The 18,513-nt window shown below is 42.6% G+C and overlaps 1 protein-coding gene across 2 annotated transcripts in view; it reads left to right on the top strand.

The window, feature by feature from the left end:
* The window catches only part of SMAD9 (SMAD family member 9), a 35,918-nt gene extending 18,696 nt beyond the window's left edge, over nt 1-17,222 (top strand). Inside the window, exons 3-7 of one of the 2 annotated variants that reach the window (XM_061345548.1) lie at nt 1,861-2,118; nt 4,889-4,999; nt 6,807-7,028; nt 11,959-12,215; nt 16,616-17,222. In XM_061345548.1, the coding sequence (XP_061201532.1) occupies nt 1,861-2,118; nt 4,889-4,999; nt 6,807-7,028; nt 11,959-12,215; nt 16,616-16,759 (992 nt within the window). In that variant the 3' untranslated portion in view covers nt 16,760-17,222. Of the gene's footprint in view, nt 1-1,860; nt 2,119-4,888; nt 5,027-6,806; nt 7,029-11,958; nt 12,216-16,615 lie in introns of both variants that reach the window. The other variant, XM_061345537.1, reaches the window with a different exon arrangement.
* The last annotated feature ends 1,291 nt before the right edge of the window (nt 17,223-18,513 follow it).

The raw sequence follows: 18,513 nt of genomic DNA, 5'->3' as shown, positions 1-18,513 counted from the left end.
TAGAATTAGTCTCCAGAGCACCACCGTTGTGCTGGCCAGAAGCTAATTAGAAATGCATTGGGCTGGATAAGGGTCTACATATAGTGTCTTGACAGGTATCCCAGTGCCTGTATTTCCAGACAGGTAAGAAGATCTGCAGTGAACCCCTGTCATCAGTCCACTCTTTTGTGTAGCTTTAGGACTCAGTTCTTCAATTCATGAGTGACTTGCAACTTCCCAAATGGTATATACCTGTGGGTAGGCAGGAGCAGGATTTAATCCTGCCCCGGCTGCAGCATAGTGCTACATCAAACAAGAGGTTGTAAACCTCCTGTTGGTACCAGGCACTAGTCCTCCTCCTGCTTAAAGTGCCCCAGCTCTGAGCAGTCAAGTGTGCGCTGAGGGTGCACTCCAATGAGGGTGTTCCTACAGCCTCTTCTCATGCACATGTTTTGCATTATCTGTACATTATTTGCTTTGTAGCAATTATTCCACTCTTTTGTTATGTAAGATAAATGAGAGTTTGCTGTAATTAAAAAGTGTTAGCTAACCTACCCAGACAGAACTTTTGGGACCAAACAGTATGTTAAAACATGTTCAAACCATATATTTCTGACAGCATTTATAACCTAGAGCACACACTGCTGTTTGTTTCCATAAGCTAGTAAGGATAAGACTGAAAGATAATGTGCTGCTGGGGTTTAGGCCAGAGGAACTCTGTACATGAAGGCAATCAATACAAGCTTCTGAATCGTTCCTAGTCTTGGGACAATTCATACTTGTCACAGTAACTCAAATTGCCTCCTTATCTTCTCAGGTGTCTTTTAGATATGCATGATAGTAACTGGGGATTAATTCCCCCTACCTATGTTTAAGGCCTTAACTAAGATAATTAGGCATTATGTGAGTTAGTAACTAATAGAGAAATCTTGGAGTGGCAAGCCTCTTTGTGTTCCAGCCTAGGGGCTCCATCTTTATAGGTAACTCACTAGTTGGGTTTCCTAAAATGTTTTGACTCAGATTCCCCTCTCTCATCTGATATGCCAGTATCCAAAATTATTTGGGTCAATCTTAGGTTCCTCAGTGCAACAATGCTGTTAACAGCACTGATGATACGAGATGTAAGTGAAGAGTGTTTATGAAGAGAGGCGATATCTTCTATTAGACCAAAATTTACATGGATTAATCTGTATTTCAGTTTTCTGACCTGTGTTTTTCATGCCTTAACTACCAACCACTGACATTTGCCTCCTTATGCTAGGTCTTTTCTAATTATACTGCGACAGCTAAATTAGTACTGCTGCAATATTTCAACTGCCATTTACATTTCCTTTTAAAGATCCCACTATCTGGCTGGCAGCCTTTCTGAGTACCTGAAAAGATTTTAAATTAGGTGTCTAGCTCCAGGTCTATGCTTCCTTTGCCCATCTGTGAAACACTGGTAGTAAAGTATTGCAGGGCACTGTTAATTGTTATTAAACTTGGCTGTGGTTTTGGTGATCGTATTTAGGAAACTCCTGACATGCTCAGTCTCTCAGGACAGAAGGAACAGGTAACTTTGAGAAAGAGAAATGTGCCACTTGCATTTCTGAAAGAGGACTGTGTGTGCATACCCTACCTGTGAATATTACGGTACCTTGCTCAAATCAGGAATGAGTCTATATTTTGCATATGGAATTACTGCAACTGCCTGCAAATCTGGGAAAAAAGGTCTGCTTTTGATTCTTGGTTTTGGACAGGTTTGTTGCCCTTCAATGACTTGTATATAGACAGCAATATTTGGGCAGCGTAGAATATTCCTCTATTTAACTTACAGTGACGTACTTTCAAGAGTGCAGTTTTAACCAATTTTTTTCTTTTTGTTCTTGTTTTTATATTCAGTCCTACCTCCTGTACTTGTTCCAAGACACAGCGAGTTTAACCCTCACCTCAGCCTCCTTGCCAAGTTTCGAAACACTTCTCTGCACAGCGAGCCGCTGATGCCGCACAATGCCACTTATCCTGATTCTTTCCAGCATCCTCCATGCACTCCTTTTCCATCATCACCCAGCCACATGTTCTCTCAGTCGCCTAACAGCATCAGCTATCCCAACTCACCAGGAAGTTCTTCTGGACCAGGAAGTCCCTATCAGCTCACGGGTAAGAATGAGCTTTCAGATATCCTGACTGAGGCAGCTGAGTTTCTTGCCATGGGCTGGAGTCAGGTGCCAATTCTGTGTGCTTCCCCTATAGCTGTAGCTAAGACTGAACTGTTGGACAGGGTGGATTTGGAATGTGATTTCTTCTGACTGTCTCTTAATACTGGTTCCTAGTCCTTCTGAGTGGTGCTCAAGGGACTAACTGTTGTGGTCATCCCAGTGGATGCGATTTCATGATTACTGTAAGGGGAAATTTGAGGAGAGGACCAGGTGTGCCAGGCTACCTTGTGCCTAAAGCTGGCCATCCAAGCTTTTGATACAGTCCATGGAAAAGAACACTTGCAAGACCTACGCTAGGCACCTCTAATAAAGATTGTCAAGCTAGGGACCTCTAGAAACTCCATCAAGGAAGACAGAATAAAATCAGGAAATTGGTATGTAGAAATATTTTTTAATGTATGGTGATCCCACTGACTGTATAAACTTATACAGGAAATTAAGGTGTTTAACAGTCAGGATCAACACTTGCTGAAGCCACCAGGCAAATTCCTGTAATTTTGGAATGTGTTTCATTATATCCACAGTTCTGAGGTCATCAGTGTTATGTCACTCAGATTGTTTGCACTGTGAACTCCTTACTTAGTACTGCTCTAATTACCTCACATTTGACTATGCTTTTGCTGTTAAATAAACCAAGAAGGTGTCATGTACACAGCTGAGATCTGGCCTTAATATCAAAACATAGTTCAGATTCACTTCTGCACTTTGTTGTAACTCTGAAATAGTTTCTATCAATTATCTCAGCTTTTTCACAAAGATGAATTCAGGTCAGAATTTTGTAGCCTAATGTTTTAATGTCTTGACTACAAAGCATTTAAATTCATGTACCTAATGATATGCCTATTTTGATTTTAAGTGTAAGAAAGAAAGGTGTTTTACAAGGTATTTTTAGTATTTGAGCTTTCTTTTAAGCTGGGCAATTCCAACACAGTCTGATGTGTTGAAAGTGTTTTTCCTTCCCTCTCCATTCATTGAAAGGACTGTCATTCATTTCTTCTCTAGGTCTGTACTTCAGATTAAATCATGTTTAGCAACACTGAAGCTTTTCCTCAGGTAGTAGGACTTGTTTGTCTTCTCCCATCTTTTCTTCTCTTTTGTGTAATCAAGCTGGATTAAGTGGAGCTGGTCCTGACAGGTATATCAGGCCCATTCCAATGTAATGACTAGTGCATTTAACTGAACTTGGGACCTTGCAAAGTTACTTAAAAATGGAAGTGGCTCAACCTGAGCTTCAGTGTATCACAGCACGCAGCATGCTGATAAACATAATTTGCCTGTGTAACAATCAGGGATGGAAGACTATGTAATGCAAACTGGAGTTACATCAAGAACCTTGAGTGGGCTTGGTTTGACCAAGTCAACAATGCACATTTCTACATCTCATGCAATTCTTTATACTCTCTCTGTGATCAGTGGAGAAAAACAAGCACTCCTAGAACAAGATGCATTACATCTTAAGGTATATGTCTAAAGTAGCTGAGGTGCACCATGTCTGCAGGTGCCTCTTTGGTGAGTATAAAGAAAGCGTATGGTTACTGACTTAGGTATAGACATTCAAAATACCTGTATGACCACATTATATTCCTTTCTCTGACTTGTACTCTTTTCCATTCTTTCTTGATTTTGTTTTACTAGTTTAGCTTGTTGCATTTTCTGTGGAAGGGTTATGCCATCTTATATGTTAGAAATATCATACCATGTATGAAATGCCTAAATCCTGAACAATGCTTAAATAGAATGACATTCCTGTGCAGTACTTACTTGGAAGAGTCAACGTTTGTCTTATGAGACAGTCCAAATTATCCACTCTGGGTGAAGTTGCTCTGTTTTGAGGGACATCCAACAGACCCTGAACACAAGAGGAAATTTCAATGTGGAACCAAGTTAAAAAGACTCCCTAAAAAGACCCTCAGTCCTGCAAGTTTGTATATGGCTATACGTTACACATAAGCCCACTGAGTTTCTGTTCAAATGAATAAATCTACATGCTATAGTGCTTATGCAGTGAATGTCAGGGCTTTCTAATATGTCCCTTCTTCGGCTTTCTAAAGCCTTCTGACTTGCTTGAGAATTCCCACTGTTAGTGTCACCTTCTGTTTTCTAGCTTACTGTGCCATAAATGAAACAAATCAGGAGCTAGGCAGATTGTGAGTTGATACCTCTTTTACATGTTTTTTCATCACTTCTGTTGCTCTTTGATAGGAAACTGAACAAACCAAAAGAGGGACTGCCTTTCCTTGAAGGACAAAGGTATAAAGGACAAATCTAGAGGAAGTTTTGCCAAGTCTGATTTTAAAGCGTAAAGGCTCTTCCATAGGCTTTTTTTATAGCCTGTGAAAAAAAGAGAGCTTTCTCTCAGAGGATCTATTGAAGCTTTTGCTTTTAAATCATCCTCTTCAAGTTTTCTATTTGTGAGAGAAGTCTGGAACTGAATGATCAAACTGCATTACTTTCTTAGGGTAACAACTGTTGTTAACGGAGAGATTGACTAGATACCGGTCCATCTTGACAGCCTGCCTTCCCATCCTCTCTGAACGTATAATGGTCTTAATCTGAAGACAGAAAAGAGGTCAGGTTCAGAGTTGTGCTGTTTCCAGCCCTTCTTGGCTAAACAATGCTGAAGAAGTTAAGTATTCACTAGGAAAAGCCAGGGAGAATTTACCAGTGTATTGATTTAGGTGTCCTTTCTTTTCTTTCCTTCTTTCTAACAGTGGAAACTCCACCTCCGCCTTACCATGCAAGAGAGCCTCCAGGAACCCACAGTGGGCGGTCAATGGATGCAATAGCTGAAAGTCAGCTAGTGCTGTCTTTGCCCAATGGAGGTAAATCTGCTGACGGAGAAGCTGAAAGTAAATAACCATTTATATTATTCTTAAAAAAATGAAACAACTATTAAGCAAATAATTTTTATTTGAACAAGAAGGTTCAGTGATCTGTCATAATAGGTTTCAGAGAGTTTCCTTATAAGGCTGTGTACTAGACCCACCCATTAGCCAGCAAAATAGGTTGATTCAAGAATTTAGTGAATTATGTGTGAAGTTTCAGAGTTTAGTCCTTATTTGCATTCATGAACGATTACATTGGAAAGCTGTTAATGAAAGCAAACACTGTTATCAGCATTGTAAAGACAAAGATATCTAATCAAGGGTAGTGAGGCAGTATAACACAAGGGCATGATAAATATCAGAACTGATAAACACCTTCAGTTTTGGGTTTCAAGTACTTTAAAGCCTTGTGGTTAGGACCTTTTTTACTACCATCTTTGTATTAATATTATATTACTGTCTGGCTAGAAAATGACATGTTCTAGTGAAGTACAAAGAGATTTTTATGGATGGCCAAGCTCTTTGTCCTCATATAAGAATGCTTTACTGGGAGAGGGCATGGGTCATCAGAGTAGAAGGGTCAGGGATCTCCTTGCTTCCCTCAAAGCAACTTCATGACCTCTCCAACATGGTCTGTTACTTCCAGACTAGTGCTGGCAGGTCATGCCTCCGCCATTCAAAGCCTGTTGCTACAGAGCAGCAAGGGGAAATGGAGTTTCTCAGCTGGGTTTTCTTTTGGCTTCCTGCTACTGCAAAGGAAAAATCACCATTGTTCTTTTAGTCCAGCATACTGTAGTGCTAAACAGATGTCTTTTGTGGCATAAGGACTGAACACGGTGCACACACATGCACATTAAAAAAATAATGCCAGCTGTCTGAAACAGTGAGGAACATGTATGTATCACAGAACTGGAGCTGAAGAACGATGAGGGTAACAGTGCTAGTTACAGATGAATATACAGAATGGCCAGATAATAACTAGTTATCAGGCATCAGTACTTTTAAATGAGTTAATGAGATACTTTAATCTCTTTACCATAATTCATCATCCCTAATCATTGCCCTAGTGAGCATCGGTTAGACGTTTGTTAGAGGTTGTGCTTAGAGGTGCTCTGGGGCCAGGGGGCTCACATGCCTGTGTTGGACAGGCAGGATAAGGTTTCCCACTAACTCCTGTAGGACGAATGCGGCTCAGAGATTCTGTTACATTTTTGAGTCTTTTTCTGTCTCTGAGTTAGAAAACCTATGCAGGGGAAGATCCAAAAGCAATGACCCTACTGACATTTCTGCTTCTGGTCTCACATGGAAGTGGAATGCCCCAAACCATGCAAAAATTGGGGGAAAGATTGATTACTTCTGAACTTCAGAGTTTAGTATTAGGCTGAAGGCTTAGCTCAGTTTTGACTTGATTTGAGCCCATCTGTCACCCCTAGCTCCTGCTAGTGTGCAGAGCAGATGTATCTCTTACTATTTTCAGTGCAGAGATTAGGCCCCAGTACAGCAAGGAATGTCTGCATGTGCTTAATTTAATGCAGTGGAATTATCACTTTTAAGAACAAGTGGGACTCCTCAGAGGCTTATAGTTAAGCTGGTATACCAGTGCTTTGCATGTTTGGGGCTTCATTCATAAAATTAAGAAGAAACAGAAGCTGCTGTTGAGATAAAGCATGATAAGTGACTGTTTAGATGAAGAGCTGGGGAGGGGGAGAATGGGGCAGAGGGAGAGAAGGAGGAAAGAAAACAGAGACTGATTGTTTAAAAAATAGTAGGGACCTGAGCAGCTGATTAATTTTATTTCCTACAGACTTTCGGCCTGTTTGCTATGAGGAACCACAACACTGGTGCTCAGTTGCCTACTATGAACTCAACAACCGGGTAGGGGAGACTTTCCAGGCTTCGTCTCGAAGTATCCTTATAGATGGATTTACAGATCCCTCAAATAACAAAAACAGATTCTGCCTGGGACTGCTCTCAAATGTAAACCGTAACTCTACTATAGAGAACACCAGGAGACACATAGGAAAAGGTAAGAGAAAATCCTTTCTTCTCAGGAATATTCAGAGCTTGAAAGAACTGTACATCGCATTAACAAACCCAGCTGACTTATTAGATGTGCTTGTCTTAAAACCAAAGCTCTGAGTTTACTTCTGAAATAGAAGAAAAGCATCAGATTCTTTTCTGACTGGGTAACAATCAGCAGAGTAGATCCTTACAAAAGCTTGGACAGCGAAGAGAAAATGTTGTTTATAGTTGTGTGTTCTAATTTAGCAGTATGTATTTTCATTTTATTTATTAGAGCTTCTGGCAACTGGGAATATTGCCATTGACATGCCACTAAAAGGATAATTGCTGGTGCCTCAGGTCTGGTTCTCCTCCCACCAAGTAGCAAAGGGAGATGGATGAAACAGCAGTTGAGTTACTTGGATGAAAAACTCTACTGGGGTTGCCTTTGTAGCTTTTTGCTCCCTATCAGTCTGATTCCCTGCCTTGTCAACTTCTTGCTGTTAAAATTAGGTCTTGGGTTCTCTCTCAGCAGTTCTTCTTGTATGGTCCACTTCTGGTGTACATATACCCTGTGTATGCAGGGTATACTCATATACTACTGGTATATAGTAGTATATGAGTATATAGTATACATATACTGGTATATAGTAGTATATACTCATTTACTACTGGTGGCAGGTACAAGGAGACCACAGCTGGATGTGTGTGGCTACACACACTCCATCCCAACTCAGTAGGGCTGTGTAGGGCCTGATATTCTCCCAGAACTTACTGTTGTTTGTGGCAGTGAGTCAGAAGCCCTGTACGGGCCACTTCTCTGTGCAGATGGAGCTTTGCCCATTCTGGTATATCCAGTCTAGACTCATTATCTTGCCAACCCAGTCTCTCACCAGTAGCTGCCTGGGAATGAATTTCCCACTGTGCTAATTAACTCTAATTGTTCCACTCCTATTATCTTGTCAACCTTACCTCATTTCCCAGGCCTAGAGCACTATTTTAATTGGCTCTTGATAGTTTAGTGTTGAATGATTGAATACCGGGAAGCTCTGAGACAAATGTGGCATCATTTTTGCAAACAACACTGAACCTGTAGGCTAGCACAGGAAATGCTATACTTAGTTTTTGCTCTTTTCTCTGGAAAGGAAAGCACTTGTGTTGCAGATGCACTGTGTGAAGCCAGTATGATGCTAGAAGTGTCTGTTGTAGTAGCTTGTTGTGAGGGGTGGAAATGGGCTGTACACCTAGTTCTAACTTACTCAGAAATAAAGCAAAGCTTTTCTGTCAATATAAGCTGTCAGGGGGGTGTAGATCAAAGCTGAACCCAGCCCTAAACGAAGACTGACAAAAAATCCCAGTCAAAGCTGTCATTTGAGGATGCTACATCCTGTGACTTTCTGCCCCAAAAGAGGAAGAGACAGAATATAAAGAAAATGAGGTGAATGCTAGTGGTCCTCATCCATTCAAATCTGAAGATCTGTCTTCATTGATTAAAAGTCCTTTAAAGTCTTACTCTAGGAACCTGCCCAAGGGAAGGGAGCAGGTTGCCCAGAGAGGGGCTTAATATATCAGAGATCCTTAATTTTACTGTTCTTCCCTGGTTATGCAAATCTTAAAAAAACATGCCCAACTGGAGTAGAAGTGGCACCCTCAGGTCATAGGTTTGATTAGAGTATCCTTCTCATAGATGGACGGCCTTACAGGGCTATACGAGCTCCATCTGCCCGGGTTTGAAGTTGGAGTTGTCCTTCTCCTAGGATGGTTGCCCTAAGGCTAGTGAGCCCATCCTGCCCATGGACACACTTTGTCTGACCCTTCATTTGAGACCTGACTGGCATGGGAGACCCTACCGGAAGCATAAGCCACCACCAGCATAGCTCCCAACTTCACAAGGGCACGCAAGGTCTTTCCCCACGACAAGGGGGTGTCTGTGAAAGAGGGCACCAGTACAGGCCTGCAGAAGAGCACAGAACAGCTCCCAAAGTATGTAGTTCAAAGCCATGCTAGACAGATGAAAGCTACTTAGATGGATACAATTGTCACATGTTAACAGGGTAGAAAAAAAGAGTGAGTAAACAAGATTAGCTGAGTAGGATAAGGATATGTGATTGAATTGTCATCTAGTGTATCAGCGTGAAACGGTTTCCTGGAAATACCACATCAAAGCTAAAAACAATCCAGAACACAATGCAACATCTACTAGCAATTGGACCTGTTTCAGCAGTTAGACTTCAAGGACAAAAAGGGGACTTCTGATCAGAGAGTCAAAAAGATGTGGATGCTGGGAAACTGATGAATTCTCAGTTTCTGCAGAGAGCAATGAAATCCCACTAAAACATATGAACCCTTGATTTGGCCTTCTACAAACATGTATTAAGCTGTTTGGCCTCCTTGAGGGTGCTTGCCTCTGGTGGATGAATACCAAAAGAATGGAAATACACACTGACATTTAATTAGTGCTTTATTGCTTTTAAAAAGTCCACAAGGGAAAGGCAGGTCGTAGCTTCTGCTTTCAGAGGTGACTTTGTCATTTTTCTCATGATGGGCAATGCCTTTGAAAGCATTCATCTTTTTTTTTTTCAGAAGTTGGGTGACTCTGGATACTCCAAAAAATCCAGCCTTTAAAACTTTTCACCTTAGCACCCAGAAGTGTGGTCACCCTAAATAGGTAGCTATACTTGAAGATTTGAAATGTAGTGAATATTTATGTCTTATTCTTCTTTCCCTACACTGTGTCCTCAGTCTTTATGTTGAAGATGGCAGAGTTCTGGAACAGGCTGCCCAGGGAGGTTGTGGAGTCTCCCTCTCTGGAGACATTCAAAGCCCCGCTGTACATGTTCCTGTGTAACCTGCTCTAGGTGGTCCTTCCTTGCCAGGGGGGTTGGACTACATGATCTCCAAAGGTCCCTTCCACCCCTAACAATTCTGTGATTTCAGAAAGCGATATGGAGTCCATTAAGGTCAGCTATGGCTTTTGTGTTTTCAGTCCTCCCCTTTTATCCATCTTCCACAGAAGGGAAAGGAGACCGTAAGTCAAGTAATAGCAGTGAGAGTGTGCAACTCCCCACGATGCCTGGAGCAGCTGGACTGGAGCTGACAGCTGGTGTAATGAGCTGTCATCTCACCCGTGTTTCCAGTGCAATACTAGCGTGTGCTCTGAGCCACAACCCTGCCACTCACATCTAATTTGAGATCTCGTGGGTGCATAGAAGTAAAAGTCAAGTGATGGCTTGAAGACAGACTTTAAGGTTCCCATCTGAGTCATCCTGAAAGTCTATGGGAGAGTATTTTTCCCAGATTCCTTTCCCACTCAACCTGCTTTTCCCCAAGTCTTTCCCACTTACGTTTAGAAGCCGGTTTTGTCCTAAGGATGTGCTGCTGCCCCTTGCTGTCATGACTACAGAATGATGAACAGACTGGGAATATGTAGCCAGTCTTTTTTGTATGAAAGACAAATGAATAAAACTAATTACAACTAAATTATTAAAGCATAGTTATCACTAGCTCTGTAAGCAGGCCACTGAGACTCTGTGAACATGTGCATTTGTATGTAAGGGTTTGACTGCCATACCTGGGAATAGAGAGGAGGATTTTATTTTCCTGTAGTGGTGGTTTTTATGAGAACAAAGATATGAGCTCTCCCACCTCTCTTGGCAATGGGAGGGGTGCGTCTCATCTAATCCTTCCATGGGAAGGGTGAATGTCTAGGAATCTTCACATGATGACTTGTCCTCTTTCAGGGTGTGGTTTCATGCACGTTTAAGCAGTCCGTGTCCCCGTTGCCACGCTTGCAGTGATGAAGATCTCCCTTCAAATAAATCTTTTGTTTTGTTTTGTTTGGTTTTAAGTTTAGTTGTTGGTTCAGTTCCCCAATCTGGATGGCTGCCCAATCCTCAGCCATTGCTGGCAGCATGAAAGCTGACGTGGGAAGAAGCAGCAGGGGCAGGGAACAAGTGAGCCTTTTTCAGCACCTGCACAGACTTCCATCAGTTCAAGCTGGCTGTGAGCCTGCGCTCTGTAGTGGACTGAATGAATCATCTGGTCACAGTGCTTCCCATCATCTATCAACTAGGGAAGTCACCTGCACAATTAGCTTACACAAGATCCCTAACTTTACAGTTGCTGAATTAGGCTAAGATAAATTCTCCCACCAATTTAGGTATATTTTCATGTATGCAGACATTCTGGGGGGAACAGAGTCTTTGATGGGTAGAAATGCTTCCATTTTAATTTCCCCAAGGCACAGAAAAAAAAAGAGTTAGTTTCAGTTAGTCACTTAGTTGGGCACTGAAAGTCCAGAATCAAATCAGTCATCTTGCTAAAGGTCACTTTGAACAGGATCTGATGAGTAAGTCACGTCATGTAAATGCAAATACCTGGTTCTGATGTGATAGATAAAGCAAAATGCAGAAAACCTATTTTAAGTACACACCATGCATGAGATAGAATCCTGTAGTAAAAAACTAGCGTGCAATGAAATTGGTCTTGGTCAGCCTGCACGTGCTCAACAGTGAAAATACATTTAGATGAGTAATACAGAACAGATTTGTCACTTCTCTTACAGTTTTGATCCATTCTTTGCATATGGTTGACATATGTTTGATACTTAACGTGTGTATGTATGTGTGTGCCTTGTTATACTGTGCTGTTGGGTTAAAGAAGTAAACCAACCTTCCACTGAGAAACAAAGAAAAACATCATATGATAAGACTTTTTTCTTCTAGACCAATACCTCAAAATAGCATTTATGGCGATTTCCTCTTAATGTTGGTGGGTCCATTGTACAGTTACATGGATATGCACACAGTTTACTTACTGTCTTTTAAAAGGCAGTGTGTACACACTGAGTGCCTGGAATGATCCTGGACTTGTATGTAAAATAGTTAAAGACTTGCTGGTGTAAAGTGTGCTGTGAACAATGGAGAAACAATACACATTATTTCTTCTTTTTCGAGGTGTTCATCTTTACTACGTTGGTGGGGAAGTTTATGCTGAATGTGTCAGTGACAGCAGTATTTTTGTGCAAAGCCGTAACTGTAACTACCAGCATGGTTTCCATCCAGCCACTGTCTGCAAGATCCCCAGCGGCTGCAGCCTCAAGATCTTCAACAACCAGCTCTTTGCCCAGCTGCTGGCTCAGTCAGTAAATCATGGTTTCGAAGTGGTGTATGAGCTGACCAAGATGTGTACTATTCGAATGAGCTTTGTTAAAGTAAGGATTCTTTGTTTTCTCTTGCATTTCTGAAAGGCAAATCCCATCACTTTGATGCAAAACTAGACCTCATCAAATCCTTCCTAAGTGGGGATTTAGACACCCAACTTGCAAAAAGCAATTCAGACTGCCTGTTTTCCACTATTGCTTTAAACTTCTAGGTGCTTAAAATCAATAGCTTTTGTCAACCTGGAAATTTTTTAGTTTCCAAAAGCTAGGTATTCCATAGCTTTCATTTGTGGAAAATAAGCAGACTGCATGGTGATGTTCTCCCATTGTTTACATAAAAGCCTCAACTTAGAGGGGCTTAGCAACATATAAATGTAGCACGTACCTTAGGCAGTTGCTATCTCTGCTATTATTACTGATTTGCAATAGAGCTTGGTAGAGCCATAGATCTGAAAAGAATGTCCTTACGTCTCTAGACTAGTTTACAGTCTCACCATGACTATAGACAGGTAAATATGGTTTCAGTCAAGAAACACTGGGTTCTCCTTCAGCCCCCACTGAGTTTACTGGGAATTGCGACTCTTTGTCACCTGTCTCATCCCTGGCAAGAGATTGTCTTAATTTTTGATGACATTCACTCTGGCCAGCCACAGGACCAGAAGGGCTTCTTGCAAGCAGAATACAAACCCCAAAAGAAAATCTGACCTCCCTTCTGTTATTTGGAAGAGACAGGAGACCACCGAGGCCATTACTTGTTTTATGTCTTTCATATATGAACTTTGAAGCCTGCTTTGTGTGTGATCTATCAGTCTTAAGAGTGAGTTTCTTAAATCTTCTGAATGGCCTTCTCACCAAAATGAGATCTTAACTCCTTTTGGCACTTAGGATTTACTTAGGTGCCTGATGTAGCATCTAAAACCCAGGAAATGGTGAGTATTTCAAGGCTGTTTACAATTGTGCTAGACTACTTCCTGTAGTGCTGTAGGGGAGAGCTGGCAGCGATGTTCAGCCTGCAAACTAGAGAAGCTGCACCATTAGAAGCCAGTTGGTCTTGCTAGGTCCCATAAAAAGTGGCTTGAGTATGTCCCTTTGCCTTCAGGTGTGGTTTTATACAAATGACTGAATCAAGATGATTGAATTCACATCTAAGATAAGATAAGCCTTGAGGCTTGAGCCCAGTTCCCTTACATTCTAAAAGTAGATGAGTTGAGTCGCACACAGCTTTCTGGTCTGACTCTTTCCAGTTATCCTTGGGGATGTCTCTCCTTAACTCTATGAGAGCATTAAGAGTGCTCTGTAACTTCTCCCAAGAGTCCAAGCCAAAATCTTCCTGCCTGTGACCAAGCTGTTAACTTTGTTCTTGAGAAGGAACTGACATCTTGTTCACACGCAAGTGTTACAGGAAAAAAGAAAGCAAGAAACCCAACAAACAGCATTTTGTTTAATGGGAGACATGAATGGGCATGTTGTTTGTAAAGGCAGTGTAGCCAGTTACACAATATTTTCATTATATCAGCAACTCAGGGGCAGTCTCTTTGATGTGTTATCTGCCTCCATGCCCAGCATGGCAGCAGAAATGGTGATGTTGATGCATTAAATAATGTTGCCGCCATATTATCACCTTGCTTTTTTGAAACAATAGCAGCCACTATAGTGCCTGGGGCACCAGAAAACCAGTGCAAGGAGTCATTTGCAACCTTTTCCCATGACCTTTGGAAAATGACTATGCAAATCTCATCTTGTTTTCTTCCTGGCCTGTGAAAACTCTTTCCTGTTCTCAGTCTTCTCCAGTTACTTCTCTCCTAAGGTGTGAGCCCCAGTGTATTCAGTCTGGGGACAGGAATGTCCCTGGGTGTTGGGTATGCAGTACACAGAGGCGCAAGTTTTTCTGTCAGAGCCACACACCAAGAGCCCCTAAGTGAATGACAGTCCTGGGGCTTCTCCTCTGATTCTTATTCAGACACTGCTGGTTACCTAGAGCCCATAGGGCAAACCTTGCATCCTACCCCACTGATGCTTCAGCTACCAGCTGGGAGGCAGGGATGAGTAGGGACCAAGATGTGAGAAACTTGCCAGGGCTGTATCATCTTATGGAGGCAGGACATGGGACAAAGAGATGTGAAGGTCCTGTCCTCTCTGATAACCTTCGTGTGCCCATAAAGCAGCTGGGAGGAGGTCAGCCCTCAGGCAAATGTGAGTTCATCATCAGTGAGATCAGACAGCAGTTTCCATACACTGAATGGCTGCTGTCCCCTCTCCATAGATGAGGCAGCTGAAGCACAAAGTTTCTCTAAGGTGAGGTGTGAACCCAGCAGCATTCTTCTTACCACATTTTATCTAGGTGTTCCTGCTCCAGCAGGGGGATTGGACTAGATGATCTTTTGAGGTCCCTTCCAATCTCTAACATACTGTGATACTGTGATACATTTCCCCAGGTCTTGGGGCTGAGAGGTCAACCCAGCAGCCTTGGCCATGCTGCGAGGCAGCCCAGTGGCTGGAGCCTGGGCTGGAGATGGGAAGGACTGGCAGGAGCAGCAGGATTGCTTAGCTCATCTTCACTGTGCCAGAAGACGCATTTCTGGTCTCCCCGTGGGGGTATCAGTATCCTCTTCCCACCATCTGCATGAACCACCACCACAGCTTTGCAAGTGGTTCTCATTTTATTTCCTCATTTCAGCCTCGGGCATGCAGGAGGCTACCTGCAGCCCAAGAGTGAGTCACAGGGCTGCTGCCCATGTCCTGTGCGCAGAGCTCCATCCGACACCGGGATTACCTGCCTGTAGCTGCCAGCAGAGGGAGGTGCCCAGCCATCTGCACTGCCTGGCTCTCCAAACCGGGCAGGCTGTGATTCCAGACTGCCATTCCCATTCATCTGGACTTTCTGTCCTGCCAGTCACAGAGGTGCACCGACTTCTCGTGTATTTTCCCTGCAATTGGGTGCTTCAGACTTCACAACCTCAGAAGTCTGACCGGGCTGATTTAAGTATTTTATGCAAACATTCCCTAAGTATAGAACATTAATTTGAGGTGTCTGGAACACAGGCCCTTTCTAGCCTGATAATGGACTGCAGGTCAGAAAATGCCACCTGTTTGAAAGTATTCTTTGGGCTTTGGTGGGTCCATACCTTACTCTTCTGCTTTCTTGCCCCTTCATGAAGTAGCAATGGATTTTATCCAGACTACTTATTATGGCATCTAGTTTCGGTGTTGATCCTAGTTTTGCAGGTGATTGTCTGGAGACATGGGTTCTACCAGCCTCAGTTTTCTGAGTTGTTCTGCACTTTACGATGTATGCACCTTTGGCAGACATCAGTCTTAATATACCTCCATGTCCTTGTTTCATGACATGAATATCACCCCCCCGACTAGCCTAATGGCAGGTAAGACTCAGTCTCTCTGATCAGTGGCCCACAAATGAAGAGGCTCATCCTGCAGTGGGACTGTGTTTTGCATATTGCCCTATGGAAAGCCAAGTTCAGCTCTGGCAGTGAGATGACGACAGCTGTTGAGCTTCCAGACTTTTGGCTGTGACTTGGATGTCTTGCATTGCTGTGAAATCAGGCTGCCTACTTCACAAGCAGACAGTGTGCTTGCCTGAGGCACAGGGACTTCTAGTTTTCTTTTCTCCCTGCCAGAACCTCAACCCCATCTTCTGCTAGACACTACATATCCCTTACCTTCCTAAAAGAGCTGGAGAAATTACTGCAGGACTTCCTACAGTCGGCAGCTGGGAAAAGAAGCTTTTCCCATGGGAAAAGAGGACAGAGAATAGTTTGGGTTGAAAAGGACCTTAACAATCATCTAGCTCCAAACCCCCTGCAATGGGCCAGGACACCTTCAAGGATAGAAAAACTATGGAAAATATCTACACATAGGTTACGTGCGCTACATACGAACCTTGCCAGAGGTTCCGATAAATACCTAGAACTTCCAGAGGTTCAGAAAAATACCTAGAACTAGTCTCAGACTTGCATCTCTACCAATAAATGAAGTGCCTAGGGTCATTCCCAGTTCTTATTAAAGTGTTATGACAGGGCCTGGTCTGCTTTTCATCCATGCCAGACAGCAGTCTGGCAGGCTCTCCTGGGCACGTCTCCAGGGTGTGAACAGCAGGGACCATTCCCCATAGGCTTGTTTGCAGACAGCTAAGCTTGGAAGCAGGCCTTTCCATGCTATGTGGTTTCAGCACCTGGAAGTGTAACATTTTCATTTAATAGCATTATTAAATTACAGCATAATAGTATAGAGGGTAACTATGGTAACAGTGACCTTAAAAAGGGGCAAAGTTTCTAGAGAAAATGATCCCTAGGACAAAGCATTAAATCATGGTAACTTGGGTGGTGGCCCATCTGTATCTGTGCTAGATTAAACTGCACTGCAGTTGTGATTTAATGTTTCTGTTTTTAAAAATCCCAAACACCTCACCTTTTGGTTCTTTGATGCTTTTATAGGGCTGGGGAGCAGAGTATCATCGCCAAGATGTTACAAGCACGCCCTGCTGGATTGAGATCCACCTGCATGGACCATTGCAATGGCTGGATAAGGTGCTGACACAGATGGGCTCACCTCATAACCCCATCTCCTCAGTCTCTTAAGAATCATCTCTAGAATTCCCTTAGGATGGATGCTATTGCAGGCAGTGGCTTATAGGATTTCCAGTGAACAGAAGCTTCTATATGTAGATGTATGTAGATGTAAATATATCTATACATAGTCTATGCTCCTTTTTTTATTTCCATGCTATGTTTTGTGGTTTCTAGTTACTCTGATGCCAGTACAGTAAGTTTAGAAATTCAGGTATAGCATATCTGTTCTCTAGTGCAAAATAAGCCAAATTTCCTGCAAAAGTGTCAAACATTTCCTGTGAGCATCTTCATTCCCCAGCCAAGCCAGTAAACGGTGCAAATTGTCAGCACTTTCATGCAGATTCAGAAACCTGGCTGTAGCTGTTCCTAGTAGGTGAAATTCACCCCTCTGCAGGCAACCAAAGTCAGATCTCTGCACCATTCATATCCATTTTACATCCTAATGTCAGGTCTAAAAGAGGACCTTAGGTGGTGCACACCACGATGACTTTCATCCAGTGAACTGAAGGACTAAACTGCAATTCCAGTCTGTCTCCCTACTGCAAAGCACAATGGGACAACAGATCCTCTGAGGAGCCCTGGGGTATCCCTGTCTCCTGTAGGATTTGGCAGGAAGAGAGAGCCCTCTGGACGCGTTCAGCACTGGAGCTTTATTGGAGCATTCTGGACACATCCAAGTAGTCTGATACTTTTAACACAGTAGTGTATGGTACTGCTGCACCGAAAAGCAACAAGCTTCTAAGGAAAAAAAAAAGAAAAAGAAAATTTGAAATATATGCCTGTAAGTTTAAAAACCAGTTAACTTCAGTGATTTTTTGCAAAGTACATACTTGCATATGTTTCTAGCATGTAAGCTGAATCCTATCCATTATACAGTATTGATGTAGCTTGTTTTAAAGTTAGGACTGTCTGTAGTTAGACTACTGTGCTGATATCAAGTGTATGTCTGAAAGGGACTTGAACTGTGATTCAGAAAAGAGAAATGAAGTGTGCATTGAAAAACTAATTACTATATCATTCATCTCGGGATAGTCTCTGTACTGGGAACAAGAAGCCCTACGCTCAGGATGCAATGAGGAGGAGGTGGGAGTCAGCCACATCCACCCCAGTGCTGGGCCAGTCCTTAGGATCTGACTGCAACGCTCAGGTTTGATGGAGAGGGCTTCCCTGGCAGTCACTTCACACATCCCCATGGATGGTTCCTCATCTTAGATACAGGCTTCAGCATTTGCAGCACTTTTGCCTCGCCGCAGAGGATGATGTGATAGTATAAGCCACAACCAAGCCAAGAGTGAATCTATCTGCAGAACCTTTCTTAAAAGGTTTATGGTCCTTCTGTAAGCAGGGAAACCTATTGCCCTCACCTGCATCCACAGAGCCCGCCTTGCAAAATGCTGTTCACTTGGTAACCTTTTCTGAGGAGGCAGGTGATGCTGTTATTATGTTTTGATGGTCCTCACTACCTTGCTTAAGGAGTAGAGGGTTATTTCTTTCCAGGCATAACAGTTCACTGAAAATTATTTTGCTTTAAGGGTCAGAAAGAGCGATAACTTCTCCAGTCTTATTCCTCCTTAGAATGTAACAGAAATATCCCGAGGAAAAAAAAAACCCAAACAAACATTTTACAGAATGTTTATTTTCTTCTCGCACAATATCTGGTGCTACACATTTTACTGCATAATTAGAAGAGGATGCCTGAAATCACATAATCACATAATGAAAAGGAAATACCATTCACTAGAAAGACTTCCCATATGTTTTAG

Source organism: Neopsephotus bourkii, unplaced genomic scaffold (genome assembly GCF_033783945.1).
Source record: "Neopsephotus bourkii isolate Nb327-2 ecotype Australia unplaced genomic scaffold, CSIRO-AGI_Nbou_v1 NB_38, whole genome shotgun sequence".
In the NCBI taxonomy this organism is placed as follows: domain Eukaryota; kingdom Metazoa; phylum Chordata; class Aves; order Psittaciformes; family Psittacidae; genus Neopsephotus; species Neopsephotus bourkii.
The sequence above is the reverse complement of the archived record's forward strand: the minus strand, read 5'-3'. Positions and strand labels throughout refer to the sequence as shown.